This window comes from Pseudophryne corroboree, chromosome 12, assembly GCF_028390025.1.
Source record: "Pseudophryne corroboree isolate aPseCor3 chromosome 12, aPseCor3.hap2, whole genome shotgun sequence".
Lineage (NCBI taxonomy): Eukaryota > Metazoa > Chordata > Amphibia > Anura > Myobatrachidae > Pseudophryne > Pseudophryne corroboree.
Window position 1 is genome coordinate 65,477,000 of NC_086455.1, and position 14,658 is coordinate 65,491,657.

General features: G+C 42.8%; 1 protein-coding gene across 3 annotated transcripts in view; it reads left to right on the forward strand.

The window, feature by feature from the left end:
- The window catches only part of PPP4R4 (protein phosphatase 4 regulatory subunit 4), a 468,463-nt gene that overhangs the window by 422,538 nt on the left and 31,267 nt on the right, over positions 1-14,658 (forward strand). For all 3 annotated transcript variants that reach the window (XM_063947591.1, XM_063947590.1, XM_063947592.1), the window contains 4 exons: positions 1,555-1,632; positions 2,789-2,872; positions 3,155-3,337; positions 11,702-11,807. In XM_063947591.1, coding sequence (XP_063803661.1) covers positions 1,555-1,632; positions 2,789-2,872; positions 3,155-3,337; positions 11,702-11,807 — 451 coding nt within the window. The remainder of the gene's footprint in view (positions 1-1,554; positions 1,633-2,788; positions 2,873-3,154; positions 3,338-11,701; positions 11,808-14,658) is intronic.

A 14,658-nucleotide genomic window follows, 5' to 3' on the forward strand; every position in this document is an offset into this window, starting at 1 on the left:
AACAAGAAGCTCAGGCGCTATTGTTCCAGGTCGAGAGACCCACAGGCGGTGGTGGTAGATGCCCTGATGACTCAATGGGTCTATCAGATGGTGTACGTGTTTCCTCCACTTCCTCTGATCCCAAGAATTCTAAAGAGAATAAAAAGGGGAAATGTTCAAGCAATTCTAATTTCTCCAGACTGGCCAAGAAGGGCCTGGTACGCGGACCTTCTGGAGATGCTCCTCGAAGATCCGTGACCTCTACCTCTTCGCAAGGATCTTCTGCAACAGGGCCAGTTCGTTTGTCAGGACTTACCGCGGCTATGGTTGACGGTATGGAAGTTGAACGGCTGATTCTAGCCAGGAGAGGAATCCCTAACAAGGTTATCCCGACTATGATCCAAGCCAGGAAGGGGGTAACGTCTAAGCATTACCATCGTATTTGGAAGAAATACGCCTCTTGGTGTAAGGGGGAAACATTTTCTGCGGTGGAATTCCATCTAGGACGTTTCCTGCTTTTTCTGCAAGCAGGAGTGGATGTGGACCTACGTCTGGACTCCATAAAAGTCCAGATTTCGGCCTTGTCCATTTTCTTTCAGAAACAATTGGCTTCTCTTCCTGAGGTCCAGACGTTCTTGAAAGGTGTTCTGCACATCCAGCCTCCCTTTGTGCCTCCCACGGCACCTTGGGATCTCAATTTGGTGCTGAATTTCCTCCAATCGGACTGGTTTGAACCTTTACAGGAGCTGGATGTAAAATATCTTACTTGGAAGACCGTCACACTGTTGTCCTTGGCTTCAGCAAGACGTGTGTCGGAGCTGGGGGCTTTGTCTCACAAAAGTCCCTATTTAATTTTCCACATGTCTAAAATCTGTACAGGGCCACTCTACTGGGTCGGTGGGCTCTTCCTGGGCGGCTGACCGCGGTGTCTCGGCTTTACAGCTCTGCTGAGCAACTACTTGGTCGGGTTCGAACACGTTTGCTAAGTTCTACAAGTTCGATACTTTGGCCCCTGAGGACCTTCAGTTTGGTCATTCAGTTCAGCAGGAACCTCAGCACTCTCCCACTCGGTTCGGGAGCTTTGGTACATCCCCATGGTACTAATGTGGACCCCAGTCTCCTCTAGGACGTAAGAGAAAATAGGATTTTAATTACCTACCGGTAAATCCTTTTCTCGTAGTCCGTAGAGGATACTGGGTGCCTGCCCAGTGCTTCGTTCTTCCTGCACTGTTACTTGATTAAGTAATGTTGGTTCAGCCATTGCTGTTCCTGTTTCAAGTTTGGTTAGCTTGGCTTTCCTCTGTTTTGTGAGTGCTGGTTCGGAATCTCACCACTATCCTTATCTTTCCTTCTCTCAAAGTATGTCCGTCTTCTCGAGCACAGTTTCCTAGACTGGTTCTGGTAGGCGGGGCATAGAGGGAGGAGCCAGCCCACACTATCAAATTCTTAGTGTCCATGGCTCCTAGTGGACCCATCTATACCCCATGGTACTAAATGGACCCCAGTATCCTCTACGGACTATGAGAAAAGTATTTACTGGTAGGTAATTAAAATCCTATTTATTTTTTTCTGCAGGTCTGTAAGCTCTTAGGATCCAATGTGTATTTAATACACAAAGAACTAGTCGCCTTACTACAAGATGACTCACTAGAGGTCTGTGAGCAGTTTACTGCGAAGGGCGTCCGCGATGTATTCATGAGTTTAGACACATGCTGTAACCTAGGCCTCTGTTTCAGATGCTGCAAATTGAGCTAGACATACCTTACCAAATGTAATCGAGAAAGATTTGGCAAAAGTGCAGAGTTTTTTCAGCAATTTTTCCGCAAGATTCTAATAACCGCCATTTCTTTAGAAACAAAACCATACTGGTTTAGCCTTAAAAAGAAAAAAAATCACACAAATCCACACTTTTGTCGTTCTTGCCTATTCTCCCGGAATGGCTGAGAGGCTCCTGAAAATCGGGTAGCCCTCCCGGACCCCCGGAAAGAATAGACGAGTCTCCCAATTATAGCAGCACCCTCCAGTGGGCAGTCTGTGCAGCCATATAATGTCAGTAATTTCTGCATTTTAGGACAGGGGGCGTTGCCACGATGACGTGATCGCGGCCACCACACCCCTGTCCATCATTTACATAGCCCCACCCTCACCCCGCCCTCTGTGATGAAACATGCGCCCGCCCCACTCCCCTTCTGTGACGACCTGGCTGCTCTCTCACGGAGAGACAAGTCAGAAAGTCAGCAACTATGACTTTTGTTAAGTCACATACTAGTACATTTGGCCCATTTGGCTGAACATTTGTCTGATTTGGCCACACACAGGATGATTACATTTGGGTAGAAGAATTGTTGGTGATCATTTGACAAGTTTATGATTCTGGGAGCATATGGTTCAAAAAGAATAAAGTCATTGATATACAGTAGCTTGCAGCAGATCCAATATAAATTGGATGTCCTCACTCTCACCGATGGTTCTTCTGGCCAAGCCAGCACATATATTACATACCACATCACGCTTGTTTGGCTGCGTATACTCTGCAATACATATTTTGCCTTCACACCAGACAATAACCTGATCATTTACTAGTTATGTGCAATATTGAAAACATCAACAAAGTAAATACATGAAACATGTCTGTATTTTAAAGTTCATAGACTCAACTAGTTATATTTATGGCCACATGTTCCTCTGAAAGGACAATACTTATATAACACTCCAAAAGGCAAGCTTAACTATTATATCCGCTAATATACGCTACTGCACATTGACTCTGGTCTGATCATATGATACCATTCTCTTCCTCTGCTTGCAGGTTGTAGATTCCTTATTAAATTACCTCCCGGAAACTCTGGAGCTCATGACAAGTGGAGGGGACAACTCAGGGTTAGATAACAAGGTCAGCATCATCCTCAATGTATTATTATTAGTGCCGATATATTATGCAGAGCAGTGCAGAGGTTGTATTTATACTCATCAGACCATGGGCTCCTCAGCTACACGATTACAGTTTGTATTGTAAGTGACTTGTTCCAGCTGTAGTGTGATTAAACAGCATGTAAAGTTTCTGCATGCGGGTGAGGACAGCTATTTTGTAGCACGTTGTGTAGCTAACCCTTCTGACATACCGGCATTCGTATATTCGGTTACCAGGAATAATGGCAATGTGTTTGTATTTCAGCTTGTCATAGTTCCTGACCTGGTCCCAGCTCTGACCTTAGCGGAACAGAGAGTCGCCAACTCTTTGAAATGGCGAAGCCACGAGAAGTTATTACAGAAGTTCTCCTGCCTGCCACACATTATTTCCAGTGACCAGATTTATTACCGCTTCCTGCATCGGATGTTCGCAATCATCTTGAACAATGTGAGCCTCAAGACTTGCGATGTGATTGTTGGACGTTGCTCTGCTTGTTGTGTCGGTCTGTTGCCAACTTCATGATTTTTTTTTCTCTCCTCTCAACGCAATCGTCAAATTTACTAAGCCATAGTTTAGACCAAATGAGCCAGTATAAAAAATCCATCTATCGATGTTCACAGCTCAGTGGGGCAGATGTATTAAACCTGGAGAAGTGATAAAGCAGTGATAAGTGTAAGGTGATAACGCACCAGACAATCATTACGGGTTTGAAAAATGACAGTTAGGAGCTCATTGGCTGGTGCGTTATCACCTTCAACATTTCACTGCTTTATCACTTCTCCAGGCTTAATACATCTGCCCCAATGTTTGGCATTAGACATAACTTCATGTTTGAGTTTTCAAATACAGTAATTTTTTATGACCTAGTTTCTGTATATTTTCTCTATCACATCTGGGGATGAATGTGCTTGGTGGGAGCTTTGTTTGTATATCCCCATACTGACCCACCCACCATGGGCACAATCGTGACTTCAGACGTAAATTTAAACTCATATAAAACATTTGTATTTGTTAAAATATTTAAATAAAATCTCAATATATCTTATTTGGCAAGAAGCCAATATTTAGGAAATAAATGAGACTAAAGGGATAATAGAGTGTGACCTTTGGGAGATTCAGTCTGTGCTACTTAATCATGAAACATGTCATGGTCTGTAAGAGTGTGAGAATTTGCATTGTATAATGACTGGAGATCTGGTAACAGTTGCTTTCAGCTGTACAGTGCTATGTGTGGGGTCCGGACCCAATGATGACAAATAGTAAACTGATGCAGCGTGCAGCCGATGTGTACCATCCGAAGGTAACACTGCTGTATACAAACAATCTGTGCCAGGCGATTACCGTACTAGAGGAAAACTTGGAAATATATACAGTATATATTCATTACTCTGACCTGCACTGGGACCACATACACTGGCATTACCTATTGATATAAGAACTACACAATTGAGGAAACTGTGAGATTGGTACCCAGGCTTGAGAATTTTAAAATATATTTTTAATTATTAATCAACTAAGGGTTGCTCTTTGCCAAAAAAAAAGATATATTTTTTTGCACATTAAAACAGTCCTGAGAAAGTCACATATGACGAAACGTGTTAGTTGATACCATCTTGACCTAAAGTGGTGCAGACACGCGGTCTAAGAGCTCCCCCCGGCTGGGGTTGACGGCGGATTTACTTTGTACCATCGGGCCCACAAGGTCAAGAAAGATATGTTTATGTGTAATGTAAGATGGTTTTAAGTTATGTTAATAAACTTTAAAACATATGGAAGACCTGGAACATTTTTGACTGATACAGATTTTTCTTGGGTGTACTCTGGTATGAGGGTTTATTTCAGACACAACAATCCATAAAATCATCACCTCACCTCTTCAAAGCCTTTGAAGGATCTAGTGATCTGTACAGGAATCTGTGGTTAACAGCAGTACTAGCCCTTGCTCGCTCCCCAAACACCTCCATTCATCTAGCTACTTCTGGTCCTTACTGGCAAAGGACATTTGGAGACAGCAGCCAGCTCCCATAAGGACATTGAATACAGGAAAAAAGTTATTGCTAGAACTAATTCTAATTATATATATATATATATATATATATACACACACACACATAGGGTGTACTGCTAACAAAGTTCTTTGCGGAATATATATTTACGTGAGTGCAATACAATTGCTCAGACTGAACCCCAAATTACAGAAAATCAAAATAACTTTGATAGATGCACTGAGAAAACTCAAGTTAATAATGCAAAATGTATCTTATTAATAGTGAATCAAAAACATCTAAACCTATAAAATGTGGCAGCCAAATCAAAACGTGATCCTCATACATAAATATGTTGGTATCTCAACTGCACAATATTATTGTTAAATTACAAGTGCAGCCAAGTCTCGGTCAGACCACATCAATAGGTTCTACATCTTAATTGCTGAAGATGTTTGAGGTGGACCTTGATATTTGCAGAAATACAACTCTTTTGTATCGGCTTTTATGGGGAATGTTTATTAATTATTGTTTTTTACACCTGATAATTATAATTTCTTATTGCCTCTTATGGCGTCAATAAGAAATTATGCTTTGCCAGAATGTTTTAAATTACACATGCAGGGCCAGGGGTCTGTTACAGAGTTGTACACTAATGCATTCACAGCAGCTGATAACATGCAAATGACACAGACGCCTGGATTTGTATTGAGAAGCTAATGACCAAAGGGTGCTAGATAGGGTCTCAAGAAATAAAATGTAATATACAGTACAAACACGTGAAAGTAGTAATAAAAGCAATATATGAAAAATAACAGATAAATAACAGTATATGAATAACAATATACAAATGTGTCCACTGACATCTAGCCTTCCTGCACTCTAAATCAGCCCGTCTAGTGGCGTGACATGGTAGTCTTTTTGTGCAACTATTTCCATTAAAATGCGTCTTGTTCGCAAAATGCGTCTGTGTCTGTATACAAAATGCACCACTACAGTGTTTTCCTAGAAAACACTGTTAACATAGTTTGTCATATGCAGTCACCAACTGTCGCAGTCACCAAGTGTCTATGTAGTTATAGCGGAGCATATAGGTATGTCACACATCATTTTAATCAGCAGGGTCTGTGAATAAGAAGCATTTTCGGCAACTCCAGACCAGTATGAGTAGTGGTAGGAGTAACTCCAGACCAGTATAAGTGAGTGGCAGGAGTAACTCCAGATCAGTATAAGTAGTGGTAGGAGTAACTCCAGACCAGTATAAGTAAGTGGCAAGAGTAACTCCAGACCAGTATAAGTGAGTGGCAGGAGTAACTTCAGACCAGTATAAGTAGTGGTAGGAGTAACTCCAGACCAGTATAAGTAAATGGCAGGAGTAACTTCAGACCAGTATAAGTAAGTGGTAGGAGTAACTCCAGACCAGTATAAGTGAGTGGCAGGAGTAACTCCAGATCAGTATAAGTAGTGGTAGGAGTAACTCCAGACCAGTATAAGTAAGTGGCAAGAGTAACTCCAGACCAGTATAAGTGAGTGGCAGGAGTAACTTCAGACCAGTATAAGTAGTGGTAGGAGTAACTCCAGACCAGTATAAGTAAATGGCAGGAGTAACTCCAGACCAGTATAAGTAAGTGGCAGGAGTAACTCCAGACCAGTATAAGTAGTGGTAGGAGTAACTCCAGACCAGTATAAGTAGTGTTAGGAGTAACTCCAAACCAGTATAAGTAGTGGTAGGAGTAACTCCAGACCAGTATAAGTAATGGTAGCAATAACTCCAGACCAGTATAAGTGAGTGGCAGGAGTAACTCCAGACCAGTATAAGTAGTGTTAGGAGTAACTCCAGACCAGTATAAGTAGTGGCAGCAGTAACTCCAGACCAGTATAAGTAGTGGTAGGAGTAACTCCAGACCAGTATAAGTAGTGGTAGGAGTAACTCCAGACCAGTATAAGTAAGTGGCAAGAGTAACTCCAGACCAGTATAAGTAAGTGGCAGGAGTAACTCCAGACCAGTATAAGTAGTGGTAGGAGTAACTCCAGACCAGTATAAGTAGTGTTAGGAGTAACTCCAAACCAGTATAAGTAGTGGTAGGAGTAACTCCAGACCAGTATAAGTAATGGTAGCAATAACTCCAGACCAGTATAAGTAAGTGGCAGGAGTAACTCCAAACCAGTATAAGTAGTGCTAGTAGTAACTCCAGACTAGTATAATAGTAGTGGTAGGAGTAACTCCAGACCAGTATAAGTAAATGGCAGGAGTAACTCCAGACCAGTATAAGTAGTGCTAGTAGTAACTCCAGATCAGTATAAGTAGTGGCAGGAGTAACTCCAGACCTGTATAAGTAAGTGGCAGGAGTAACTCCAGACCAGTATAAGTGAGTGGCAGGAGTAACTTCAGACCAGTATAAGTAGTGGTAGGAGTAACTCCAGACCAGTATAAGTAAGTGGCAAGAGTAACTCCAGACCAGTATAAGTAAGTGGCAGGAGTAACTCCAGACCAGTATAAGTAGTGGTAGGAGTAACTCCAGACCAGTATAAGTAAGTGGCAAGAGTAACTCCAGACCAGTATAAGTAAGTGGCAGGAGTAACTCCAGACCAGTATAAGTAGTGGCAGGAGTAACTCCAGACCAGTATAAGTAAGTGGCAGGAGTAACTCCAGACCAGTATAAGTAAGTGGCAGGAGTAACTCCAGACCAGTATAAGTAGTGCTAGTAGTAACTCCAGATCAGAATAAATTAGTGGCAGGAGTAACTCCAGACAAGTATAAGTAGTGGTAGCAGTAACAGTAACTTCAGACCAGTATAAGTAGTGGTAGGAGTAACTCCAGACCAGTATAAGTAAGTGGCAAGAGTAACTCCAGACCAGTATAAGTAAGTGGCAGGAGTAACTCCAGACCAGTATAAGTAGTGGTAGGAGTAACTCCAGACCAGTATAAGTAGTGTTAGGAGTAACTCCAAACCAGTATAAGTAGTGGTAGGAGTAACTCCAGACCAGTATAAGTAATGGTAGCAATAACTCCAGACCAGTATAAGTAAGTGGCAGGAGTAACTCCAAACCAGTATAAGTAGTGCTAGTAGTAACTCCAGACCAGTATAATAGTAGTGGTAGGAGTAACTCCAGACCAGTATAAGTAAATGGCAGGAGTAACTCCAGACCAGTATAAGTAGTGCTAGTAGTAACTCCAGATCAGTATAAGTAGTGGCAGGAGTAACTCCAGACCAGTATAAGTAAGTGGCAGGAGTAACTCCAGACCAGTATAAGTAAGTGGCAGGAGTAACTCCAGACCAGTATAAGTAGTGCTAGTAGTAACTCCAGATCAGTATAAGTAGTGCTAGTAGTAACTCCAGATCAGTATAAGTAGTGCTAGTAGTAACTCCAGATCAGTAGAAGTAGTGCTAGTAGTAACTTCAAACCAGTATAAGTAGTGCTAGTAGTAACTCCAGACCAGTATAAGTAGTGGTAGGAGTAACTCCAGACCAGTATAAGTAAGTGGCAGGAGTAACTCCAGACCAGTATAAGTAGTGGTAGTAGTAACTTCAGATCAGTATAAGTAGTGCTAGTAGTAACTCCAGACAAGTATAAGTAGTGGTAGCAGTAACTCCAGATCAGTATAAGTAGTGGCAGGAGTAACTCCAAACCAGTATAAGTAGTGCTAGTAGTAACTCCAGATCAGTATAAGTAGTGCTAGTAGTAACTCCAGATCAGTATAAGTAGTGCTAGTAGTAACTCCAGACCAGTATAAGTAGTGCTAGTAGTAACTCCAGACCAGTATAAGTAGTGCTAGTAGTAACTCCAGACCAGTATAAGTAGTGCTAGTAGTAACTCCAGACCAGTATAAGTAGTGGTAGTAGTAACTCCAGATCAGTATAAGTAGTGCTAGTAGTAACTCCAGATCAGTATAAGTAGTGCTAGTAGTAACTCCAGATCAGTATAAGTAGTGCTAGTAGTAACTCCAGATCAGTATAAGTAGTGCTAGTAGTAACTCCAGACCAGTATAAGTAGTGCTAGTAGTAACTCCAGACCAGTATAAGTAGTGGTAGTAGTAACTCCAGATCAGTATAAGTAGTGGCAGGAGTAACTCCAGACCAGTATAAGTAAGTGGCAGGAGTAACTCCAGACCAGTATAAGTAGTGCTAGTAGTAACTCCAGATCAGTATAAGTAGTGCTAGTAGTAACTCCAAATTAGCATAAGTAAGTGGCAGGAGTAACTCCAGACCAGTATAAGTAGCGGTAGCAGTAATAGTAACTTCAGAACAGTATAAGTAGTGGCAGGAGTAACTCTAGACCAGTATTAATAGTGACAGCAGTAACTCCAGACCAGTATAAGTAGTGGCAGGAGTAACTCCAGATCAGTATAAGTAGTGGTAGGAGTAACTCCAGACCAGTATAAGTAGTGGCAAGAGTAACTCCAGATCAGTATAAGTAGTGGTAGGCATAACTCCAGACCAGTATAAGAAGTGGTAGGAGTAACTCCAGATCAGAATAAATTAGTGGCAGGAGTAACTCCAGACCAGTATAATTAGTGGCAGGAGTAACTCCAGACAAGTATAAGTAGTGGTAGCAGTAACAGTAACTTCAGACCAGTATAAGTAGTGGTAGGAGTAACTCCAGACCAGTATAAGTAGTGGCAGCAGTAACTCCAGACCAGTATAAGTAGTGATAGGAGTAACTCCAGACCAGTATAAGTAGTTGTAGGAGTAACTCCAGATCAGTATAAGTAGTGGCAGGAGTAACTCCAGACCAGTATAAGTAGTGATAGGAGTAACTCCAGACCAGTATAAGTAGTGGTAGTAGTAACTCCAGATCAGTATAAGTAGTGGCAGGAGTAACTCCAGACCAGTATAAGTAAGTGGCAGGAGTAACTCCAGACCAGTATAAGTAGTGCTAGTAGTAACTCCAGATCAGTATAAGTAGTGCTAGTAGTAACTCCAAATTAGCATAAGTAAGTGGCAGGAGTAACTCCAGACCAGTATAAGTAGCGGTAGCAGTAATAGTAACTTCAGAACAGTATAAGTAGTGGCAGGAGTAACTCTAGACCAGTATTAATAGTGACAGCAGTAACTCCAGACCAGTATAAGTAGTGGCAGGAGTAACTCCAGATCAGTATAAGTAGTGGTAGGAGTAACTCCAGACCAGTATAAGTAGTGGCAAGAGTAACTCCAGATCAGTATAAGTAGTGGTAGGCATAACTCCAGACCAGTATAAGAAGTGGTAGGAGTAACTCCAGATCAGAATAAATTAGTGGCAGGAGTAACTCCAGACCAGTATAATTAGTGGCAGGAGTAACTCCAGACAAGTATAAGTAGTGGTAGCAGTAACAGTAACTTCAGACCAGTATAAGTAGTGGTAGGAGTAACTCCAGACCAGTATAAGTAGTGGCAGCAGTAACTCCAGACCAGTATAAGTAGTGATAGGAGTAACTCCAGACCAGTATAAGTAGTGATAGGAGTAACTCCAGATCAGTATAAGTAGTGGCAGGAGTAACTCCAGACCAGTATAAGTAAGTGGCAGGAGTAACTCCAGACCAGTATAAGTAGTGGCAGCAGTAACTCCAGACCAGTATAAGTAGTGATAGGAGTAACTCCAGACCAGTATAAGTAGTTGTAGGAGTAACTCCAGATCAGTATAAGTAGTGGCAGGAGTAACTCCAGACCAGTATAAGTAGTGCTAGTAGTAACTCCAGATCAGTATAAGTAGTGCTAGTAGTAACTCCAAATTAGCATAAGTAAGTGGCAGGAGTAACTCCAGACCAGTATAAGTAGCGGTAGCAGTAATAGTAACTTCAGAACAGTATAAGTAGTGGCAGGAGTAACTCTAGACCAGTATTAATAGTGACAGCAGTAACTCCAGATCAGTATAAGTAGTGGCAGGAGTAACTCCAGATCAGTATAAGTAGTGGTAGGAGTAACTCCAGACCAGTATAAGTAGTGGCAAGAGTAACTCCAGATCAGTATAAGTAGTGGTAGGCATAACTCCAGACCAGTATAAGAAGTGGTAGGAGTAACTCCAGATCAGAATAAATTAGTGGCAGGAGTAACTCCAGACCAGTATAATTAGTGGCAGGAGTAACTCCAGACAAGTATAAGTAGTGGTAGCAGTAACAGTAACTTCAGACCAGTATAAGTAGTGGTAGGAGTAACTCCAGACCAGTATAAGTAGTGGCAGCAGTAACTCCAGACCAGTATAAGTAGTGATAGGAGTAACTCCAGACCAGTATAAGTAGTTGTAGGAGTAACTCCAGATCAGTATAAGTAGTGGCAGGAGTAACTCCAGACCAGTATAAGTAGTGATAGGAGTAACTCCAGACCTGTATAAGTAGTTGTAGGAGTAACTCCAGATCAGTATAAGTAGTGTCAGGAGTAACTCCAGACCAGTATAAGTAGTGGCAGGAGTAGTGAACGGGAAGTCCTCCGGGGCTGGAGGTAGTCATCTGAGCCCACCTCACTCTATGTTCTAATCAGCAATGCTTTGTGTGCACAGTCATCGTGTTTCTGCACTTTAGGCACCTGCACAAATGTCGGCAATTGACACTATGGTATTTCTATTTTGTATTTCTTGAATGCCTTTTACTTTAACATAGATGTGAGATCACTTTTACACCTTTAATGTATCTTATATACTGTAGAGTTACCATGCCTACTTTTGTAGCCCCTGTATAATGTTGCTATGAGATTTCATCACATTTACATGTCACTGCCAAATTTCCCTATTATCCGGTCTAGATACATATGTGACAATAACATATAATAGTAGTTACTGTATGTAGTGACACACATCTTCAGGTGACTATCATGTGAAATGTACAATAGTCATTGTGATCTTTTATCTGTAGAATGTTTTACCGGTGCAGAAAGCGGCGAGCCGGACCCTATGTATATTCCTGCGCTATAACCGCAAGCAGGAGCAAAGGCATGAGATTATTCAGAAACTGGTGGAGCGTAAGTACATTATTATTACATTATTAATACTGAGACTGGCATGGAGCCACTGATGTTGCAGAACCTGTGTGCCCCTCATAATTATATCCAAAATAGAGAGAAAAGTAAATTAAAAGTCACACTGTGTGTATTGTTAAGCAAAATAAAATAGCCAAATAACTGAAATGATTATAACATATATTACTACCTGCCTTAGCAATCTATCTTCCATTATACATTTGCCAAAGTTTTTTCTGCTGCAGGATACACTGTGTTCCACAGGGAAACATTGGGGTGTAGAGTGGCTCTTGATCCAGAGGCACCAACAGGCTAAAGCTTTAGGCTGTCCCAGGATGCATTGGGGCCTCCTCTATAAACCCCGCCTCCAGGCACTGAAGGTCATTTTCGAGTTGGTGCCTGCAGACAGCAGGTCACTTAACAGGGGGGCTGCACTGGGCAGCCCTGAAAAGCTTTCTAAGAAGACTTCAAGGGCCGCTGCGCTGATATGTCATGTGACTTTCTGTGCGGCGGCTCCATCACCTTCCAAGGGGCGTCGCATACTCCCGCGGCCTGTTCCCGAGTACTTGTGGCGGAGATGCTCCAGCTTTAGGCACACAGTCGCAGACGCTCTCCTGGTTCACGTGGCTGCTACAGGGAGGAGGTAAGAGGGTCCCCCAGGCGGGACCTACCATTAAATCGTGTTCCTGTCGTGGTCTAGGGAGACGGACCGCGACGCTGGTGTGGGCACTGTCACCGAGCAGGGACCCCACTAGACCGCCAGGGCATAGGAGTACAGGTCGGATGTACTAACGCCCATTTTAGTAATACTCTGTAGTACCAGCGGTGAGGACCAGCATAGGGGAGCCGGCACTTGACCTGTAGCCCCTCCCCTGGCCCAGGGCGCCATCTACTGCCTCACACTCTCCCTCACTCCCTGACTGAGATGCTGAGCGCCATCTTAGAAACATAGCTGTGGCTGGTTTCCGGGACCGCAGGGCAAGGTCTCCCTTGTAATGTCGCCTGTATACAGCGCTGTGACTTTACAAACACTTGAGTTTCTTCATGTCTTTATACAGAAGCATTAGTTAAGAAAGAGTGTAACAATTACAGGAGGGATGTATTGTACGAGTATTCTGATATACACCTCCGATCTAGGACTGCGTTGTGTTATATATATATATACATATACTAGTCCAGTGCAGTTTTATTGTCATAATAATTATCTGCATTGCCTGTGACTGTGTGTACCTGTATCTGCTGTTTGGTTTCACTTTTCAGTGTTTCCCAGATATATCTATCACTATATTCTGTACCCTAAGGGACTAGGTGCATCAGGGTCATATAAATAGTGCATCACAGTATTTACCTATTACGTGTATTCTACTGTGTACGCAGTCACATAATACCGGATTTATTCGCAGGTGTTGTGTACTGTGTATTCAGCCACATATTAACGGATTTATTCGCAGGTATTGTACTCTGTCTGGCTTTTTCGTACTAAACCGCTCTGTTGTTGCATTTGTGTACAGTGTCTAACAAGAAGGGCTGTAAGTCTGTGGATGCTCCTTCATCATGCAGAGCATATGCCAAGGACTTACTAGAGGAGGAAGTTTTGTATGATGGTCTGTGTACTGTGTCATACAGCTACCAGTCAGTCCGCAGCTCCTGCAACCAATCAGGAGCCACCCTGGGCTGCATTCTCAAACCTACTAGGAACTCTGGTGGAATGCTTTACGCCCCCTATGGGACTACCTGTGCCACTACAGCCACAAATTTTCCCTATGGTTAATCCGCTTTGGGCGGAAAATTTGTTGCACCAATTAAATCAATACTTGGTCAGACAAAAACCTACTCCAGGTCACTCTCGTGTCTCTGGGTCAACTAAGCGGTCTGCTTCCTCCTCACAATCCACTAATCTCTCAGATGTTTCATCAGAAGAGGAGGGGGAGCATACTGTCCTGTAAGACACTGAATCAGGTGTTTCTGACGAGGATTCTCTCCTTGTGGTTGCTATTAAGCAAATCGTATAAATCACTGATGATGAGGATTCCACTACTGTGGCTAAGAAAACTGATATGTTTAAATGGCATAGGTGGTTAAAAATCTTTTTACCCCATTTTGACCATTTGGTGGACATCAGGCAGGAGCCCTGGTCTAATCCAAGGAAGAAATTCCCTCTGTCTAAACGGGCCTTGGCTCGCTATCCTCTCCCTGCAGAGTTATGTAACAAGCGGGAAAATACACCGCCAGTGGATTCTCATGTCACCGGCCTAGTGGTGTCATCCACTCTGCCTGTCACTTCACTGAAGGAACCGACAGATAAGCGTGTGGAGGGATGCCTGAAATCGATTTACTCCCTAACAGTTGCTGTACATAGACTCACTATTGCGGCCTCTTGGGCTGCAAAAGGTATTGAAGCATGGGTTCAGGCATTAGAGGAATAGCTGACCGAGGATATATCTGACAATGCCAGACAATACCTGTCTCACATTACCACCGCCGCTTATTACATTCAGGAGGCGTCCTCTGAGGCGGGTGTGTTGGCAGCCAAGGCGTTGACTACGTCTGTCCTGGCTCGCCGTATTCTGTGGTTGAGTTCATGGAAGGTGGACCTGGACTCCAAAATGACCTTGGAGGTGCTCCCCTTTAAGGGGTACATTTTGTTTGGGGAAGACCTTAATAAAATTGTGTCTGAGTTAGCAGCTGCTAAAACTGCTTTTCTCCCAAATACTAATCCTACCACTTTTCGTTCCTTTCAGCCTTAAGGGAAAGCAAAAGGTCAGGAATACTGAGACAGTCTTGTGCTCCCAAAACCACATATCCCAAGGCTAAGCAATCCTGGGTGGTCGTCCGCATGCCTCTAAACAAAACA